The 19,817-nt window shown below is 43.7% G+C and overlaps 1 protein-coding gene and 1 long non-coding RNA gene across 2 annotated transcripts; one reads left to right on the forward strand and one right to left on the reverse strand.

Annotated features, from left to right (window-relative positions):
• Positions 1-1,221: 1,221 nt before the first annotated feature.
• Positions 1,222-8,900, reverse strand: UBE2B (ubiquitin conjugating enzyme E2 B). The gene is made up of 6 exons (XM_015875883.3): positions 8,782-8,900; positions 5,945-6,025; positions 5,188-5,213; positions 4,038-4,127; positions 2,562-2,650; positions 1,222-1,791 (listed from the first exon to the last, which is right to left on the reverse strand). Exons 1-6 carry the CDS (start codon positions 8,823-8,825, stop codon positions 1,663-1,665), a joined length of 459 nt encoding a protein of 152 aa, XP_015731369.2. The 5' UTR covers positions 8,826-8,900; the 3' UTR covers positions 1,222-1,662.
• Positions 7,684-8,120, forward strand: LOC146752280 (uncharacterized). Its single transcript, XR_014940735.1, has 2 exons — positions 7,684-7,771; positions 7,948-8,120. It is a non-coding gene; the product is annotated as an uncharacterized LOC146752280 (long non-coding RNA).
• Positions 8,901-19,817: the final 10,917 nt, after the last annotated feature.

Genomic DNA, 19,817 nt, shown 5'->3' on the forward strand with positions numbered 1-19,817 from the left:
TCCTCATTCTGTAGGTTCTGCATTATGGAGCTCCTGACTGGAGGCATCCGGAGCTGTGTCTGTTTGACACCTTGTATGAACTATTAACACAAATGAGGCAGCACAGAGCACCTCACGCTGCTGCAGTTACACACCTCGGCCTGCACCACAGTGCGGAACCTGGCGCTGCGTGCACTCATAATGCGATGTTATCTGTGAGGATCTGCGCCTTGTGACGGGTTGGGGCTGGATTCCGCCATCACACTCACACTGTGCTTCACACCCACCGCACACACCGATCCGCTCCGCCCGGGCGCGGCAGCACGCAGTGCGCCTGCGCGGCAGCCACTCCACTCCTCCAGAGCAGACGAGGCGCGGGGCAGAGCGGCCCCAGGAGCCGGCATGCAGGACAAGGCCTTCCGGTCCCGGTGAGGCCGCTTCCGGTGGTGGCGGGGCTGAGGCCTGGCCGGCAGCGCGGGGCGCAGGGAGCGCTGAGCTGCACAGCGTCTATAGGAACTGAAGGGTTGAATGCGTGTGTCGTGTTGGATGGAACTGTGACAGGCAGCAGATGGAAGGAAAAAATCAGTCCTAATTCTGTACTACAAACACCCACCGTGATTAAAAACACAGGGAAAAACCTCAGAATGTCCGCACTAACAATGACAAAGCCAGGCTGCTGTAACAGCTTCAGAGTGTTTAGAACTTGTAAAGGCCGAGTTCCATAGAACGACATTAAAACCGCTATTGCGTTCTGTTCTGTTTGTATCAATTACTTCCCTCGCCAAAGGGAAACTAACGGGATACTGGGCTAATTGTTAGAGGATCTACAGGCCTATGTTACAGCGTCAATATATGGACAGAAGCCAGATTGAGCTGACAGTAATTGACAGTTTGGTAAAATACAATTTCCCTGAAGAACAGAACACGTCCTTACCAAACACACAGCACACGTCCTTACCAAAGCGTGGTGATGCAGGGCCTGCTTTGTGCTGGAACTTACAGCCAAATAGTTACGTTTCCCCATTCACAAAGTGGCAGCTGCCAACACTTCTCTTTCTCATACAACTGAGGAACACGGAACCGAGCCAAAGGCAGCTGCAGCTGCAGGGATAGCACAGGGGTGGCAGCTACATCAGGGATCCACTTTGCTGGTTTTAAAGTGCACGGTATAACCGGCATGTAGCCAAGGGGAAAATGGGCTCAAAATGAGCCTTTGGAAAGAGATACAGAATGAGAGAAGAGTGTCTTGCGCTGAGGTTATGTATTTAACAGTTTTACATGAAATATTTATATATAAAAACTTTGTTAAGTGCTTTTCTCCAATTTAAAAATCTAAAGGATTCAAAAATAAGGCATTCGATATTTGAAAAAGTACAGATTTACAAAATGTGTATATTCTGTCATGAAAATTCCACACCAACATTATACACTTGGAAAAAAAATACAAACAGGATATATTACAAATTTATGTAGCAATAACTTAGTTCATACCATGCAATAAGAAGTACGTTAATCAAGATACACAAGCTTTTATGTTTCCTAAACTGGAGGGCTTAATTCTGTTTGCAAATGAGTTTGTATGCAAATTCTTAGAGCTGTGGCACTTGAAATTCTTGGTAGCCTTTCTATGGAGAGTTAAATTGTACATAATGATTACGAGGATGGAGAGCAACGAAGCGGCTGTTACGAATCATTCCAACTTTGTTCGACAATAGCTGAAACTCTTTTCTCATATTCACGTTTGTTCTCCTGGTAAAGCTGTGCTGCCTGACTGTTTGCTGGGCTGTTTGGATTAGGTTCATCAAGCAGAGACTGGAAAAAAGGGACAAACAAGAAGTGAGACAAGACAACGGTTTATAGAACAGAGAAAAACAACAACTTTCTTATCTAATGCTTCAGGAAGCAAACATGATGCGGGAGAGCCCACTTAAAAAACAAAACACAATAAAACACATTAAAGCTAAGATGAGGCACCCCTAATGGAGCTGAACTTCCAGCTATACATTCTATGTACGTTAGCACTGTATACATTGTTAGGCTCCTCATGTCCTTACAAACAGACACACGGCCATTTGTGCCAGTTTGTAGTATGACACCAGCTGATTATTTGGCATTTACACCGCTAACGTCATGCAGGACCAAAGAGAGGCGTAAGTCACTTCTACAAACCTCATTGTAGATATATCAAAACATTCATCCAGGAGGGGAAAAAAAAGAGTTAACTTTCAATGTGCCAAATCATTTCTTTTTAAGCCAAGTAAAGCAGATTTCAGCAGCACCTGAAGTGACAGACCAAGGCTTTGTGAAATGGTTTCAAATGTTACATTACACAAATTACCTGACTGCCCTTCTTCCCAAATCTGTTTTCTTGGGAAAATTATCCAATGGCCATTTTGCAGCTGAGAATCAGTAATTACATGGGTCAGCACTTTCTGTTTATTTGATCAAAGAAGCTATTGCTCTGCCTGCAAGTATTGGAAGTTCCTGGACAGAAGTACCCACCAGTTTTGTCACTGAGCTGTGTATTCTCTAAAACAGACTTGTAACAACATCCTTAACTGCTACAGCAGATTTAAAGTTACCTGAATTGATGTTAAAATAGATGAAACATCGTATGTTGGACTCCACCGGTTCTGAAGAATATCTAAACATATGCTGCCATCCGCGTAAACTGTGGACACAACACACACATCAGTCACCATTTATCAGACTTCTCTCACATTCCATTCATTTAATACAGTTCAAGCATGAACTACCATATCAATTTGGCCTGCATTCAAAAAATGCTGTAGGACAGATTATAGCAGCTATGGCTGACTATCTTATGTAATTCGATAGCTGGTATTTTGAAGGAGATGTATTACTGGAAGTAACAAAACACCTAAGAGGAAGTGAAGGAAGGTCCACAAACTCTGGCAATAGCACAGGAACAGGTAGACCGAGATGGAGCTTCTTGCTCCTCCCGTGTGCTTGGCCCGGATTCAAGTCGACGTAATGGCTCTGAGCAAGCAGAGACATTTGCTGCAGGCATGGAATGCACTGCGCCAGCCCAGGAGCTCAGTCATCATGCACTGCATGGGGAAACTCAGCACTGTGTTTTCACACACTAGGAAGGACGCTAAGGCAGACAATAGGAAACACTGCCTGCCTGAAATAGTACTTCTGTCTGAATATAAGAGCCTGTAGGAAACTGAGATTTGTCATGCAAACTTCTACATGCTGTTTTTCTAGCCTGTGCATCCCAGTAACGAAATAGAATAAAACAAAATGGTCAGAAGCATATTGGATTTCTTGTTATGTGACAGATGAATGGTTAGAGAGTATTGCCTATGAATACTGCCTAAGCCACAGAACTGTGATTAAAGCCAGCCTCTGTTCAAGGAGGGCTCAAGCTACAGAAAGTGCTGAAATGGGTTCATGCTCCAAACCCTTGAACTGAATCTACAACCCTTTGTAACAGAGGGGATTGGGAAAGAGAGGCGTGGTTTATGTTTTCTGCATCCAACAATCAGATAAAAGCTATGGACAGCTGGAGTGAGAAGCACAGCACACCATGGCTGCCCTCCCACTGAGGTGGGGGCAGCCCCCTCCCCTTTGCTCTCCCCTAGGAGTGCACTTTCTCGCCTGCCTCCCACTGCCAGCGCTGCTTAGCACAGGAAACCCCATGCAGGTCAGCTTGGCCGAGCTCTCACCTGACAGAAACAAGTAACATTTGGCACCATCAGTTCCCTGCTTGGATTCATGATGTGTCTACACAGATAAAAGTGCTGTTAAATGGAAGGGGGCAGGAACCTGGAGCAGGATTGCCCCTTTAGGCCAACTAAGTGCAGCCATAGCTGAAAATGCTTACAGATTTTGTTGTCACATTGATTGGAAAGAGACAGATAGCTGCTACTTAACAGCACCGCAACGCTGAGTTCTTCCATCATCCTGAGACAAGCACTTAGCAGGTAGCAGAGCACAGAGCAAACCGTTAAGCATTCTGGAGCTCTGCAGAGTACATGACCACACCATAATAGTTAGTAGGTATTACGGTTAAATAAAAATTATTTACTCACCATTTGGATGGAACATTTTTGATAAAAACCTAACAGTTGGAGGTTTGTTTGGATATTCTTCTGAAAATTCTATTACTAGTTTGAAAGTACCTGTCCAAAGAAACATAGATACAGTCAGATGACCACCAACAAAAAATGCACCAGGACCAAACAAGGCAAGTTAATTCGTGCACTCCATAATTAATATTTCTTCCCACCATTATGCAAACAAATCACATGAAGTTTGCTTTCTTTTCACATATTTCAAATGATAATGGAACTACAGAACTAATAATTACTAACAGCAATAAAAACAGCAGCAGCAAGGTCCAAGCATTGAGACTCACTGTACACACAGGGAAAGCAGCTTATATCCAACATCAATCACCCCACTGCCATCCCTCCCTTTTCCCTGTGACCAAATATGCCTGTACTACAGACTTCAGTGACTTTAAGGTGTTTCATTAAGAAGGCCCTGTGGTGCCAGCAAGCAAAAACTGGAATTCCATCATCAGCAATCTCAGTCTTTGGAGCTCATGACTGATTCACTGAAAACCTTTATTACGGATCAGTGAATAATTTACTGTACTCCTCCAACCCAACACAGAGAAAAACCCATCTGCTGCTGATTACTGCAATAACGCTATAATTATTAAACTCATTACTCCTCATACGCCATGGGGAGATTCATTACACATCAACTTTCATGCTTATGTACAGATCTGGTATTCCCCCCTCTCACTGAGTTCTATTTTCAGAACAATTCAACATTTTTCACCTGCTCTTAGTTAGAAGAACAGAAATGAATCAAACATGCCACAAAGATGAAGCCAGGAAGGCATCCTGCTCAGCTATATTGCTGAGCATAGCTGCAGAGATGTGAAAACACATCTGGCAGCATTAGACTAACATCCCCCACCAAGAGCTCAAATGTGCTGTGTCTAAACAGGTCTTGGTATAAGCATGGCCTCATAGCTTTGTAACTCACCATCGACCACTACAGCAAGACACCGCTTACACAGATATACAGTATTTTTGTAGCTAACCTGACCTTGAACCATCAGTCTTTGCTTGTTTAGACTATTCCAACCTACGTAATACTAGAGCAGAATAATGTTAATACTGACAATATTCACAAGAACGACAGGGAATATAGAAATGTGCTGCTTACCATCTTCAAAAGGCGTCCCTTCTGGGCTGCAAGGTTACAAAACATAAACTCCAGTTAAAAACATTCACTTCAAACATGCATATTATTCCTTATTCTCAAGACAGACATAGAGACAATCGTACAGGTATTAGGGAAGTCTCCAAAGGCAGCCTCTGGGAGCTTTGTCACTTCCAGCAGACTTCCCCATAGTCAATCTGATAGTGAAGATACCTGCTTAATTATTATCACCCCAAGCAGTGCAAGTGCCACGTTTCAGACTAGAGCTGAATTAACGAGGAGTTTGTTAGTAAGCTGACTTCATGTTTATGAAAGGATATTACCAGGGTTCCTCTTCTGGAGGACACACAACGTAACTTCCTAGATGGAACCTGTGCCTCATTGTACCGGGAATCAATCCAAACACTGCCAATGCATCTGGATTTGATGGCCAAGAACATGTGGCGCTCTTATGTACCTTTAAAGAGCCAGCCTGCTTTCTCATAACTCGGCTCCTATAAAACCTCTTCTATTTATTGAGCCACATGCAAACATCATTAAAAGAAAAAAAAGACAGTGAATATATATATATATTTTTTCCCTAGACGTTCCTTATTACCCCTGAAAGCAGCCTCTTACTGTGATTGCACACTTGGTCATCTCTGTACATTTCCTGACTTTACATTCACTAAGGTAAAAAAATAAGGACATTATAAAAAAGACCATCCCCCACCTCCCTCCCCCCAAAGAAAGGGATGTGATAGTGAGCAAAATCTCTTACCCAAATATCACCGCATTCCACTGCATTATATTATTCTCAGATGGTGCACCACTGACACCCACAGGAGGGTCTTCTTGCAGTCTAGAAATGACAAATATAGAACAGCAAGCCTTACGTAAGTGAAATGCTTCCACCTGCAAGTCTGATTCAGTAGCAACATCCACCTTTTTACAAACCTTTTCTCATCCCACATCATCGAAACAGACAAAGTGTTACATGCAGGTTAGCAAAGACACCGAGATTTGCTCCTGTGTTACATCAACACGCTATGACAGCCCAGCAGGTTGAGGCAGGTGTGCAAAGAACTGTAAGTATCAATGCTGTAAAGCACTACATATAGCTGGGATGGATGTGCAGTGACACCCAGATGGCTGAGGAGGAGCAGAGCAAGGAACTGCTGCTGGCTGCCACACTGAGACAGAGGATAAACCACAGCCAGAAACAGGAGCTGAGCACAGCACGACAACACTGACAGGACATACTGGAACTAAGGGCAAAGAACTGTCAACTGAGCTTTTCCTGCATCCCTAAGTCTGTGCATGATGCAGCTAAATTTGGTATAAGCCTGCTCTGGCTGGTGAGCTGACTGCTTCAAAAGGGAAGAGGCAGCAACGGGAAACCTTTGTACTGTTCCCTGATAGCAGTTCAGCAAATGTCAATATTTGTCTCCAAAGCAGTAGTGGGAGCATTTAAAATTCCTTTTAGATCCTTAATCCTTGGACTAGGGAAAAGCATGTCGCCTACTGAACGCTGCATTAACTCATGCCAAGATGAATATAGACTCTAACTAAATAATAGGACCCAGATTCCCTCCTTCTGCCCATTCTGTGTGTTTCTGCTAAAGGATCAGACCCTGGAACAACATAAAGCAGGAACCTCCCACAGCACTGGGGACTGCCTGGGCAGATCCTTCTGTGACAGCTCCCATCCACTGCACATGCCTGAATCATGCAAGAAGAAAGAGAATGAAGCAACTGCCCTCACTTTGAAGCAATTGTTCAGTGTTAACATGAGATCTGACCGCACAGCACAATGACACTAAGAACAAACCCTCACTGGAAGCCCTACAGAATGAAGGACAAACTCTAAGTCAGTTTCAGCCTGTTTGTGCACACTGACTCAGGGCTGACCCAGGCACATTGCCAGCAGCGACGCCTGCAAGTCCCCCCGTGCCTCTGTGTCCACCCCTGACAGCGAGTACAGCTGCTCCTGTACACGGACACCAGCAATGACGCTGCCTGCACAGCCAGGCTGGCAGCTGGGCTCTGCCTGCTCGCAATCCAGATCCCCTGCGGACTGTGTTTACATCCCTGCTCTGTGAGCACATGCAGTCCAGACAGCTTAATTTGAACAGCATAAACCACCTACTATTTTGGTCAGGGAGAGCAGGAATGTGTTTTCTTCCATGGCAGACTGCACGCTGGTAATAATGCCCCAGCACTTTGCCTGATAAATGTATCAGGAGGACGGCTTCGGGTTTTAGAGCTGTTTTAAGAGCTCACACACCCCGCTGTCAAAAGGTCTAAATAACTACAGGTTGTGGCAAGGGCTGAATGCCAGGCTGGTCTGAACAGGGCCTAAAAGTCAGTAAGAATTAGGGAAAATGGGATATTTGTGAGCCCTTTTCTAACCATACCTACACACAGACAATGCTTATACATAACTATACACAAATATAGGATAATTAACATTTCTCTGTTGGTTTAATGAGGTGGTACGAGACACTGCTCCCTCTCCACTACTCCTGGCAATTACAAGATGCAAAAGGAGTTTATATTTAACCAAGTGAATCAGAGCTCACAGCACAGCCTGCTGCTTCACAATGAGGTAAGAGTAACACAAGGCTGAACAAAAATATAACCGGGGGGAAGGAGGGAGGGGAAAAATGGACATGAGATAGTTATGTATGTTTGGGTACTAAAGAGGTTGAATATCTGATAACAAAATGGGAGTGTGTTCCATGTTTTGCTATGCATGCTCTTCAATGTATTCTCCACCTTCAGCTTTAGGATTATCAAGCCAGCCCTTCCAAGATCACAAAATCACAAGGAAAGGTCTATTCGCTGTCCATAAACACTGCTCGGCCCTGCACAGCCCAACGAGATGAAGGCAGCCCGGTGCTGGGATGGAGCGGGACCTGCCCGGAGCCCCGACCCGAGCTGAGTCACCTCGGGCTGAGGAGGAAACACGGAGCGGTGACATTTACACACATAACAACAACCCCCGCCCCGCTTTCCCTCCGCTCCCAGCGCTGACCGCATCCACAGCTGCCATAGGAAATAAGGCAGCCCTTATAACGGTAACACAAACAAGGGGCGAATGGCAGCTCCGGACACTCGGTGTGTGTTATACAAGACTCGGGATGGAAAAGCTGGTGCAGAACCGCATGCGCACAGCAACATTAAAGGGCATTTCGGTTCTTACATGCGGGGAACGAAGCTCTCGCTAATTGCTGCGCTTATGTGTGTGCATATTTAGCACACACACACACACACACACACACACACAGACACTCACACACACACACACACACAGCACGGCCACGGCCGGAGCTGCCGCCCCAACTTTCACCTCAGGCGCCCCCGGCCGCCCCGGGGGGATGGGAGGAAACAGAACCGGCCCCGGGGAACCACCGCCGGCCGCACGGCGCCCGTTACAGGCGGAACGGCTCTGCAGCACCGCCCGCAGCGCCTCGAGCCGCCGGCACCGCGGGAGGGTCGCCCGGAGGAGCCGGGGGAAGGGCGGGCGGAGGCCGCGGCGGTTGTGCGGAGCATGGAGGCCGCCCGTCACCCGCCCGTCACCCAGCACAGCCCCCAGCCCGGCCCCGCTCCTCTCACCTCTTGAAGTCCCGCATCAACCTGCGCCGCGCCGGGGTGGACATGATGGCGGCGGAGCACCGTGCCCCGGCCGCAGCACCGCCTCCACACAAACAACCCGCAATGGCGGCTCCCTCCGCGCCGGGCGGGGCCGGACGACGTCGTGGGGGCGGGCGGGGAAGGAGGGCGGAGCGCTGGGCTCGGCTCGGCTCGGCTCGGCACTGCGCTGTATGGGCGGCACAACGCGCCGTCCGGGGAAGCGCCTCGTCCCGCAATCAGGACTTTGTGCTGCGCCGGGAGCTTGTGCTGAGCTGGGGCGGGTTGTTTGTTCTAAGTGCCGGCCGGGGCTGGTGCTCAAAGCGGCTCTGAGCGGGAACAAAGAGCACAGCCCGGCTCCGGACCTGGGTCGTGCTGTCCCGAGCATGGCAGCAGCACCGACTCCTCCTGGAGCCCCGTCCCGGCAGCTCGGCGCAGAACAGCGAGCCCACGTTCCTTCAGGTGTTGTCAGCAGGTCGCAGCCGGCGCCATCCTCATCCTGCAGCGAGAGACAAACACCGCGCTCATCCTGCCCGTCTCACCCCCTGCTGTCCAAGCGCTCGAAAAGCATCGATGCTGAGTTACTTTTGGACGGAGCCTGCGAGTGCTGAGCCCTACGGGGACCTCACCCGAGTGCTTAATTCTTTGCCTGGCAAGGACTGGAATGCAGCTGATGGCCTCGACGTGCAGCCCCCAGACCCACATTGCAGACCCACATTGCAGACCCACATTGTAGAACCCGCAGGCGGCGCCGTGCTATGGGACCGCCCGGCCGCTGGGGGGCGCCCTCCGAGAGTCGCCTGTGATGTCACAGCAATGCGCCGCCCGGTGCCACAAACAGAGCAGGGATTGTCTGCAGACACTTCCTTGTGGAGCGATATGTCGGCGTTGTAAAGCACAGAGTCACACCGAATTGTGAGGGCTGGAAGGGATGTCTGCAGATCCAACCCAACCCCTTAGAGCTGGGGACCTGCAGGAGAAACACCCTGATGGGTTTGGAATCTCTCTAGAGAAAGAGACCCCACCACCCTCTGGGCAGAAACACGTGAATGTGACCAGAAGAAGACAATATATTTCAGAACACATTATTTTTCCTATTGGTACAGCTGAATGTGTCAATGCTGCTTTGTAAAGTACTCTAATTAATCTAAATCCCATTCCATTACAGCCCACAGCCTTAGCTCATATGGTAACACAGCCAGCTTCATTGGGAACATCCACACATGTAGAGCATCAGAAATTGATAGTTAGAGAAGCTGGGAATTTCAGAGGTGCCAAAGAGATTCAGGAGCAGAAATGCCCGTCCACTGTGCCATAAAGATCCATCCAGCTCATTGAAACTGACTGATGTCACAGGCACCATATTCACTGAATTGCACTCAGAGATGCTAGTGGTTCTACAAAAAAGGTTCTGTTCAGACACTGAATCTTGTTTCCCCCGATATCAGTGGGAAGGGAAATGGATTTGGGCTTTGCCACATCCACATCCATTAAGAAAAATAAAAAATCCAATAGGCAATTTCCTGACATAAAAAGATTTGAGAGAGAGCAGATGGAGGACGATTAATGCAGTTGTGATGCACTTTCTTTTTTTAATATCTCATTCCGCTTCATTTTTAAAAGCGTACCTAAAATGTACCCTAACACATAGAAAGCTTATTCATTAGATCTTAAAAGAAACGATAAAGATCTCATCTACAAACCCACAATGCTAGTGGTGCTACCAGGCATCGCTATTAGCGCCACAAAAACTCAAACAACAAATACAAAGTGCTTGTTTAGCACAGCCCAGTGCAGCCTTCACCAGCAGGCTTTTCTGATGCACTTACACTGGCCATAGCAAGCGAAATGAAGGTCCTCATTCATTCATGGGGAACACAGAAATCAAAGGCTGGCAGCCAAGATCTCCTTCAGTGGCTGAATGGCAGCATTTGCAGAAAGGCTGCTGAGCTGCTCAGAGGGCACTACAGGATAATTCTGCCTGGTTCTCTTGTGCCCTTTAAAATCTGATGTCCTAGTGAGAAATCTGCCTGAGTCTCTGAAGTCGTTTCTCTTGGGGATGTGAGGATGTGTTGACTGAATCACAGATACATTTTCAGAAGGTGTCCAGTTGGAACAATTATGTTTTTTACTTGAAATGCAGCTTTAAATTGAACTGTATGAGTGAAAGTAAAATAGCCAATCTGTTATGCTGTTAGGATTCCTCAGAAGCATTTTTAACCCTTCAAAATCCTGTCACAAACATTTAGAGAACTTCCTGCAGGACTGATTTGGTTTTGGCTTAGTTGTGTTTATTTGGGTTTCTTTTAGGAGAACAGACAGCATGAAGGGACATTACACAGTGACTCACTTCAGAACTGGCTGCCATTATAAAGCTGTGGCAGCTGAAAGCAACAGTGGAAATTGATGGATGGAGGATAATCTTTCAGAATTATGACAAGATTTTTTGGTACTAACAGGGGTATTAACCCATCTATTTCAGCCATCTCATTTATTTAGGTAGGTTAGAAGAGTCTGTTCTTCATCTGAATGATGAAGGGAGAGGAACAGAGACCATCAGAAAATGCTTCAGGTGATTCTACTTAAGCAAGAAATAAATGCTTAAATCAGAAGTTCTGAATTAGTGAAGGATGAATGCCTCTGTTGGTATAGGGTTCCTACCCTTCTCACCTGGCCTTTTTCACTTAATAAGCACAACTATAGGAACTTCAGTCTTTTCTTGTGCATGTGAAGCTTAAAAAGAAGTGCAGCATACACAAATGCAATCTGGAAATAAAGATATTGGCTCTAGAGAGAAAGGGGAGCTGAACAAATCTTGCATTGGTGTATCATTGCCACAGCTACTCTGAGAGTCCATTCATAACCCCATCTAACAAAGCAGAGGAGTATTCTGGGACAGTCTGCAGCCAGCAGCCTGCTCCTAAAGGGAATATTTTCTCCAGCATAATTAGATAAAGCTCTAGGGCCCTTACCTACCCTAGAACTGGGAGCTAAAATAATAACTCACCTTCCATCAAGACCCTGTACCAATTCGGTAAGATGAGCCAAAAAAGAGTGAACTAGGTTACACAGCAATAGAATAAGATCCAGACATCCCAGATGATATTGAAGGAGGTGGGACAGCAAAATAAATAAATAAATAAATAAAAGAGAATTTAAGTAGAGAAGAGAAACTGAACAGCACCAGATGAAAATTCTTTATAACCCAGCAGTGTGCACCTTTGAAATGAACAGATATAAGTTCAAGTGACTCCTATAGACTGCAAACCGACGTGGGTTTGTTTCTGTATGCGGTAACACACAGCACTACTCACATTTCGGCGTGCTGTCTGTACAGCTCCCTGGCAATACTGGCTCACTAGGAACCTCATGCCCTGTGCTCAGCTGGCCGGCCAGCAGGAGTGGCTGTAGAGCCTGGTCCTGCCTCTGAAACAACTGGGTGTCTTTGGGCTGTCAGTGAACGGATGAGGATGAAATCTCTGTGACCATTTCTAAGAAGGATATATTAACACTGCAAGCTTACTTTCAGCATCAGAAACCCCAGGGCATGTTCAGAAGCCATAGCTGTAAACACGACTGCTACATACGTGGGAGTCCTTCATGACTGTAATAACACTCAGTTAGAAAAACGAGTCTCAGAAATTTCCTGAACTGAAATAGCCAAAATGATTATTTTTAGTTCATGTTTTAATGTCTTGTCAGTTTAAGGGAAACCAGTTGCCAGGTGAAAAATCTTCCGTACAGCTTGAACAAAAGGAATTTTCTCCTGTGCAAAACTTCAAATCTATTTTGACAGATAATGGCTCTGCAGCTATTTCTGGTTTTTAGGTTTTCCAGCCACAGCATCCTTAACAAAAGTAAAGCTAATGTACAAAAAAAGTTAGGAGGAATATCTTACCTAAAAGCTATTTTCAGCATGGTGCGGTGAGAAAATCCCAGTTAGTGATCCACCATTGGCCATGAAACCCCTTTTCTCCTAAAGAACACTTGTGAGCTGTTCCCTGGTGAGCAGGATGACAGGCATGAAAGATTTAAAAATATTTACTTAGTATGATTTATTATTAAATATCTAGTATTTAAATATTCACTGTTTAAAACCTATTTAGAACACACACAGTCTAATTCTGTATACGTTTATTCGGTATAATTAGAAGCCACTTTTAGCTTTGGCTGTAGCCTTTTATCCTAACAACTAAGCACGTTTCATCTACAAAGTGTTCTGCAGCTTTACTTCAAAACTGCTTCAAAACAGACATTCCTTACAGCTTGATTCATGTCTTGGTCTGGGGGGTTTGTTTTTATTATTTTTTTCTCCTTTTTTTGCAGTGCTGATGCTTGTTTCTGGTCCCGCATCTTTCCCTAAGCTGTGCTGGTCAAATAGTTGGTGGAGTTGTGCAGTGAATCTGGTGAAGGACTCGATCTTGACTAGAATAACGTGACCAAAGATGCATATTTTGAACTTGGATCCCTTTCCTGCACAACAGCCTCACAAAGACTTGGTATGGGTGCAGCAATAGCCTGCAAAGGGAAAAAGGGCACAGGGAAAAGAGAGGCTGCTGAAAGCAGGGCAGTGTGCTCATAAAACTGCAGTTGTGGCTTCACACACTGAAACACCAAACAATGACTTTGGCTCGTTCAATATCTAGTGGGAAAAGAAGCAAATAATTTCATAGGAATAATACCACACTCATGTTCTAATTAAGTTTCTCCAATATTGATGTCTAAATTAATTGAATGCACTGTGAACTAATGACATACTACAGAAATCAGTATACATAACAAATGAGGAATCCGTATAGTAGTGAAAGATCAGAAAAAACATGAGTGGGCACTTGTGGGAGGAACAAAAAAATCATACCATTAAAATTAGGGCACATCTTAATTTCTTCTTATTTCATGTTGCATTTTGTGTTACACTTAAGTATAAGAGCTGTGTGGCCCTTTTGGTTTTGCTCTCTGGCCTGTGACTTGCTGCCAGGCTGTCTGTGCAGGAGCAGTGCCAGTGCTGTGGCAGGATTAACCAAGTGCTGACTGACAGAAACAAACAGTAGCAGCTCTTTCCATGAGCTGAGATTCACTGTGTGCAGCACACACACACGGGTGAGAAAAATCACACAGGCCCTCTAAGAAGGCAGATTTACTGTAGTTAATGAGAACTTCCGTGTGTAATAAACAGTTTAGAATACTTCACAAATTTGTCCTTATGAAGAGTATATGCTACACACAGCTCTTCTTTATCAGCACTAAGCTGGTACATCTCCAGGCCTTGAACTCAAATACTGGGACAATTATAAGAGATTAAATTGAGATTTAGATGCCAAGCTATTTTTAAAATCTCTTACTCTACTAATGCGTATTCCTGTTTAATCCTATCTCAAAATTTATTTTGAGGGCTCAAAGTAAGTAGGAAAATGGGGGCTTAATGTAACCAAAGCCAGAAAAAGCCCAGATGAGCTCCAGGTTGGAGTTGGAGCCGAGAAAAGCAGATTTAATTCACTGCATCTCAGCTCGGAAGGTGGGAGAGAATTCTTGGAAGAGCTCACAAAGAAAAGCAGTACATCAGAGGCTCCAAGATAAGACGTGAATGGTGGGCAGAGCAAATTCTGCAGATCAAAAAATAAAATAGATTTTATATAAAGCGGCAAACTGGATCTGACTGTAGCCCAGGAGACATCTGGATCATGCTCCTTCCTGGCTGTGCTGCTGGCCGAAGTGATTTGGGGTGAATGAAGTAATCTTATTGCTGAACACGTCACATTCCTCATCTGTGAAGTGGTACTGACTTCTGAAAGGCCTCCTGAGAGCTACTGATGGGTAATGCTAGCTAGGATTGGTATTAAAATGTGATGTTTTCCCCACAGAAGAATGACATTCTTTTAGAACCGCACTGAAAAGGAGCGTTTTAAAAGGGTACACAGAGATGATAATCAAATGAGTTCTGCTAAGTGCTTTGATACCAGGAAACTATGATTTGTCTGCATGCTGCACACCTCCACTGCTCTGCCCGGTTAGCAAACGTGACACCATTGAAATGGGCAATCATAATGCAAGCAGGAACCTCCTTACAAGAAGAAAACTGGAAAGAGAGGGGGGTAGTACTTCTACAAGTAATTGGAAATAACTACCCTGTACAGAAACATCTGTGGCACTTACTGTTGCAGTTGAAGGCATAGTTCCTATGATTATTGTTTGTTTTTCTGCAGAAAATACAAAAAATAAGTATTGATTGCCTATAAATGACCGTTTAAAAACATGCCACTGCTGCTCAACTGCTGAGATACCTCTTCCAAGTGAAAAGACTGATTTTAAGGAACAGAGACTGAGTTAGACGAGCTCCTTACATCAAGCATTATTCTGAAGTGCTGCAGATTTCCTCCCATATTGTCTGTGGGGTAGTGCAGTTCTGACACAGTAAAAGCTGTACTTTGTAATGCTCTGTTCAGCAGCGGTCTCTAAATTTAATGGAGAAGATGTGGCAGATGTTGAGACAAAATAGTTATTTTCCCAGCATAAGTATTTTAGGCTCAGTGGTTACTTTTTTTCTATTCTTGTTACAGAAAACCTATATAGACTGTGACAAGACAGAATTACATGGAACATATTCAAAGTTCAAGGAAAGACTGGACATTGTGTTGAGGGACATGGTTTAGTGGGAGCTATTAGTAATAGGTGAACGGTTGGAATGGATGATCTTTTAGGTCTTTTCCAATCTTGATGATTCTATGATTCTATACAAACATCCACTCAAAATTCAGAACTCGAATCTTCCCTTGAGGTACTTGAATACAGCTGCTAATTATCTCACAGACTGCATTTCACTGCAGTTTGAAGACCATATGATGCCAAAGGAAAAAGCATTCAGTAACACCACATAGTCTTTAACTGTGTGAATGCTTCTCAAAAACAGAAGCCTTTCTAAGGGGGGAAAACAGTAAGGTAAAAATTTCAGTGCAAAAGTGAGAAACAACCATTGTAGGGGATATTCCTCCATTAAGAGTTTATAGATGAAATACAGATGACGTTCACCTTTCTTGACAAAGTAAAACTGGTTGGGAGGAAAGAGAGCAATTCTCCTTGTTTCATGTAGCAGGAGGTGCACCAAGTATCAGGCTCCCTGACAAAATCCACCCATGTTAAAGTATTGTTCTGCTTTTGTTCTGAGAGAGATGGAATGCATCAGGTTCTCAAACTATGGTCCATCCTGTTCTTCATTTCCATACATTGTACCAAGAAGCTTCATCACATTCAAGATAATATTTCAGTATTTGAATGCTGAAAATTTGAAAAACTGTGATCCCAGTAAAAGATGAAGGTGTGCATTTAACAAATGTATCATTATTTCAGTATGTTTTTGAAGCAAATGCAGCATTACTGAAGATGGAAACAATTTTGTTGATATCATTGAACACACATAAGCCAGAATGAAACATAAATGTCCACATAATCCTCTGTGACCTCTCAACTATTTGCACACAGCACAACAGCAGTTTAACACGTTCTAGTGAAGAGAAGCATAACTCAAACTTTCTGTGGCACGTGTGCGTGTCCCTTTGACTTTCTGATTTGGTAATCACTGAGACAGATTAATTTGCAGTGTGTTTTAGCAGCAGTAAGAGGTGAAGCAGAAATACCTTTGCCCACTGTGAGTCAGTGTGTTCTCTGTGATGCATTTTCCATCATGATTGTGTCTCTGCCACGGTGCCTGATGATCAGAGGAAAAGTCATTGTGTGCAGAAGGCAATGTATTGGTTGCTAACCATGGCGGAGTTGTGTAGGATACACTTTGTATCTAAAGCTGGAGCTTGCTAGAACAAAGAAGGGCCAGTACAAAACAATTGCTGTAACTTCCCATGGATTAAAAAAAAAAAAAATCAGTAATATATAAAATCCCCAAAATGCAGCTTCATTCAAATATTTATAACTGAGTGTAAATATATTTTAGATTTAGGAAAGCCAAGCAGTGCCCACTGCTGCTCAGCCTCTGCCCAGACTTTGTTCATTTTAACCACAGTAATTAAAAAAGAAAGAAATGAATAACTTTCTTCACTGAACTTCTGAAACTGGCTGCCATCCAGAGAGCAGCATCTTGATTCCTGAAAATGGCAAAACATTCACCAATTTCTAACAACATCCGTGTTTGATTTGGATTATCTGCCTTAACTCTACCTTTCAAATCACATCAAACCCAACTCCATTTGTTACTCAATTCTTAATACCAGGCCAGCCAGCTTTTGCTTCTTAGCATCTACTCTTTTTTAAACGTATGCAATCAGGCCACAGTGTGTCCCTATGGTGTTACATAAACCCACAGGTGTACTGTCAAAAAAAGGTTCACTGTAGGGTGGCAATGGAAACATATCGGCATGAAGAAACGCCCTCTTTAACTGAGCTGGTCATATGATTGGCATTTGGCAGAGACTCACAGCATGACTCAGTGAAATCTTTTAACAGTGAAGCTTTTCATATAGTAAACATTCCCAAGCACTCGCCACTACAGTTTTATTTCACTGAAGCAAAATCCTATTATATTAAATTATAATGTGGAAACATTCTCTGTTTTAATTTAATGAATACAGCTCTTTAAGTCTTTGCCATCTGTTCCACCCTTTAATTACAAAAACAAAAAAGAACGTTCACAATCTCATCACAGGAAGAAAACTAGAAGTGATCTGGATACACAGGTAAGTATTATACCCTGAGTGCTAGCACCTGTTACATACATGCTTTCACTTGATAGTAAAGCCATGCGTTGCTGGTATTAAATACATGCACTGGTGGTTTCAGATGAATAAATGGTTATTCATTCCTTCACTTGAGAATCTTATTCTCCAGCACTGTATCTTTCATTTTAGAGATAACTGCTTTTTAGGATAAGTGAATCTATCTTTGTGCTTGTAAACCATTGATCACTTACAGCCCTCTGAGGCAAAAGATGACACAGAAAGACAGTAAACAGAAAGCCATGTACAGCTACTCTATGCCAGCAGGTGTTTGGTTCATTGATTTTTATTTATTTATTAACATCATAGGCTCACCTCTGTTAAAGGAATATTTACATGTATTTTTTCTGGATGATCATGTAGAAAGCATCCACATTTACAACACACACAAAGAAAGGCAAGCATTTGCATTCAGTGGTGCTGCCCAAAAGCTTGTTCACTTGTATCATTTACAGACATAAGAAAATAATAAGTTTGTTCACCTAATAGTCACCAATTTCCTCTTAAGGATAACTTAAACTGAAATGCACTTTCTTTGAAGTGTAAGAAAAACCAAAACCAAACAATAAACAAAACTACTCAACCAGCAAAATTCCTGTAACACCTCACAGAAGGGGAAATGAGAACTGATACAAGAGACACGTTCCATCTCCTGACCCGCAGCCCATAGCACCTCCTGCTATACCAGCTTCACAGCACAGAGTAAAAGCAGGAGTTATTTTCTGGAAAACAGAAGCATATTAAATAGTCACACGAAACCAGAAGAACTTGTTGTGAAAGAAATCAGTCCTATCTCAAGGCTACTGTAATGTACACAACTTTATTATGGAAACTCTTTCACTCGCTATATTACCCACACATGAATAATTCTTGTTCCATTTTGGTACGTTTGTCTGCTGCCTCCAATTGGCCTTTGTCAAAAAATCAGAAGAGTAGTAGCTGAACCAATTCAGTTGCTTGGAATACTAGAGGTACAAATATGAATGATTCTCCTTTGTAATAGATGCTATTTTTTAAGTGAAGTTTATACTGAGGACAGAGAGAGCCCTTCATGAAAAGGTACGTTGATAGACTACCATCTAGAAACAGCTGCAACACAGGATGGTAGGTTACACACAGATATGCAGCTGAGAATAGTTTATAATACAGTTTTGATGATCTGGATCTCTGTGTATCACAGTAGCAAGCAAGGTTATTACTAGCTTCTGCTTTTGAGCTTGAAACTGCTTTTGGATGCACTTACTGCCTATGAAGAACATTCAGCTAGTTATTCATCTAACACAGCTCAAGAGCAGCATGAACTTGGGCAGAACGGGCCTGTAAGCTTCCAGGATTTGATGGCCTTGACTTCTACCAACTGCATGTTTGCAGCACCTGTACAACAGACATGCAACAAAATGTACCGGACATGGGTACTCCCAGGTTAACGAAAGGAGGGTGCTATTTTGTTACTGAATGTACTCAACAGTTACCACCAATGGTACATCTATAACAAAGAAAATCAGACGTTTGGTTACTAAGATTCCAGTTCCAATTAGTAAATTGTATTACTCAAAGAGAAAACATCAGGGTTTGCTGTTACAGCTATCACTGGGAGAACTGGGAAATCTGGTGTATATGAAGGAGGTATCTTTTGTTCGCAGGACTGACCACTGCCCTTCCCAGTCATTTTTTACCTTTCCCAAGTCATGGGAATTTGAGAGAGATGATGAGAAAAGGTGGCCCAGCTCAAGGCTGCAAGGGTAAATAGTTTTAGCTAGGAAAACTGGAAACAATATTTCATGTAAGAACACAGAGTTAGTAATGAAGAAACTCAGGTTTATCAAGTGTAGCTCCATCCACCCGGGGATATTCCCTCTCCAGGTAATTTACCATTGCTATTTCATTTTGCATGTTTATTTATTTACCATTATTGCATACGCAAATATTTTGACTGGCAGGGAGATGGCATGACTAGGAGTTTCTGTTTGGGCAATATAGGATTATGAAGAATGCTTATGCTAAAGACTGAGAGGTGCTGACAACACATGATTTTACAATGCCAGACCTGAGTCAGTCTGTGCACCTTTGTTTTCATGAATATTAAACTGGTTCTCTAACTTTCTTTGAAAAAATATGTATTCTATCCAGGCTTTGCATAACTGAGCTACAGTAGTGCAAATAATTTCAGGTTACTGTAGTATGTTCTTCAACCCAACCGTTAAAATAAGGCTTTTGGTGAGAACACAGTTACGTAAGACTGCAACGAGATTCAGAATGATAATTATTATCCAACTTGCCGCCTATTTTTAACATCTAAAA

This window comes from Coturnix japonica, unplaced genomic scaffold (genome assembly GCF_054131305.1).
Source record: "Coturnix japonica strain WE unplaced genomic scaffold, WE-NBRP24 Scf048, whole genome shotgun sequence".
NCBI lineage: Eukaryota > Metazoa > Chordata > Aves > Galliformes > Phasianidae > Coturnix > Coturnix japonica.

What these genes read in the sequence shown, in the direction of transcription:
- UBE2B (XM_015875883.3), bottom strand. Translation starts at nt 8,825, where the DNA reads ATGTCCACCCCGGCGCGGCGCAGGTTGATGCGGGACTTCAAGAG. An exon ending in AGGGACGCCTTTTGAAGATG is followed by an intron (nt 4,128 to 5,187) that starts GTAAGCAGCACA and finishes TTCTTTGGACAG; the next exon opens with GTACTTTCAAACTAGTAATA. An exon ending in CTATTTTAACATCAATTCAG is followed by an intron (nt 1,792 to 2,561) that starts GTAACTTTAAAT and finishes CCTTTTTTCCAG; the next exon opens with TCTCTGCTTGATGAACCTAA.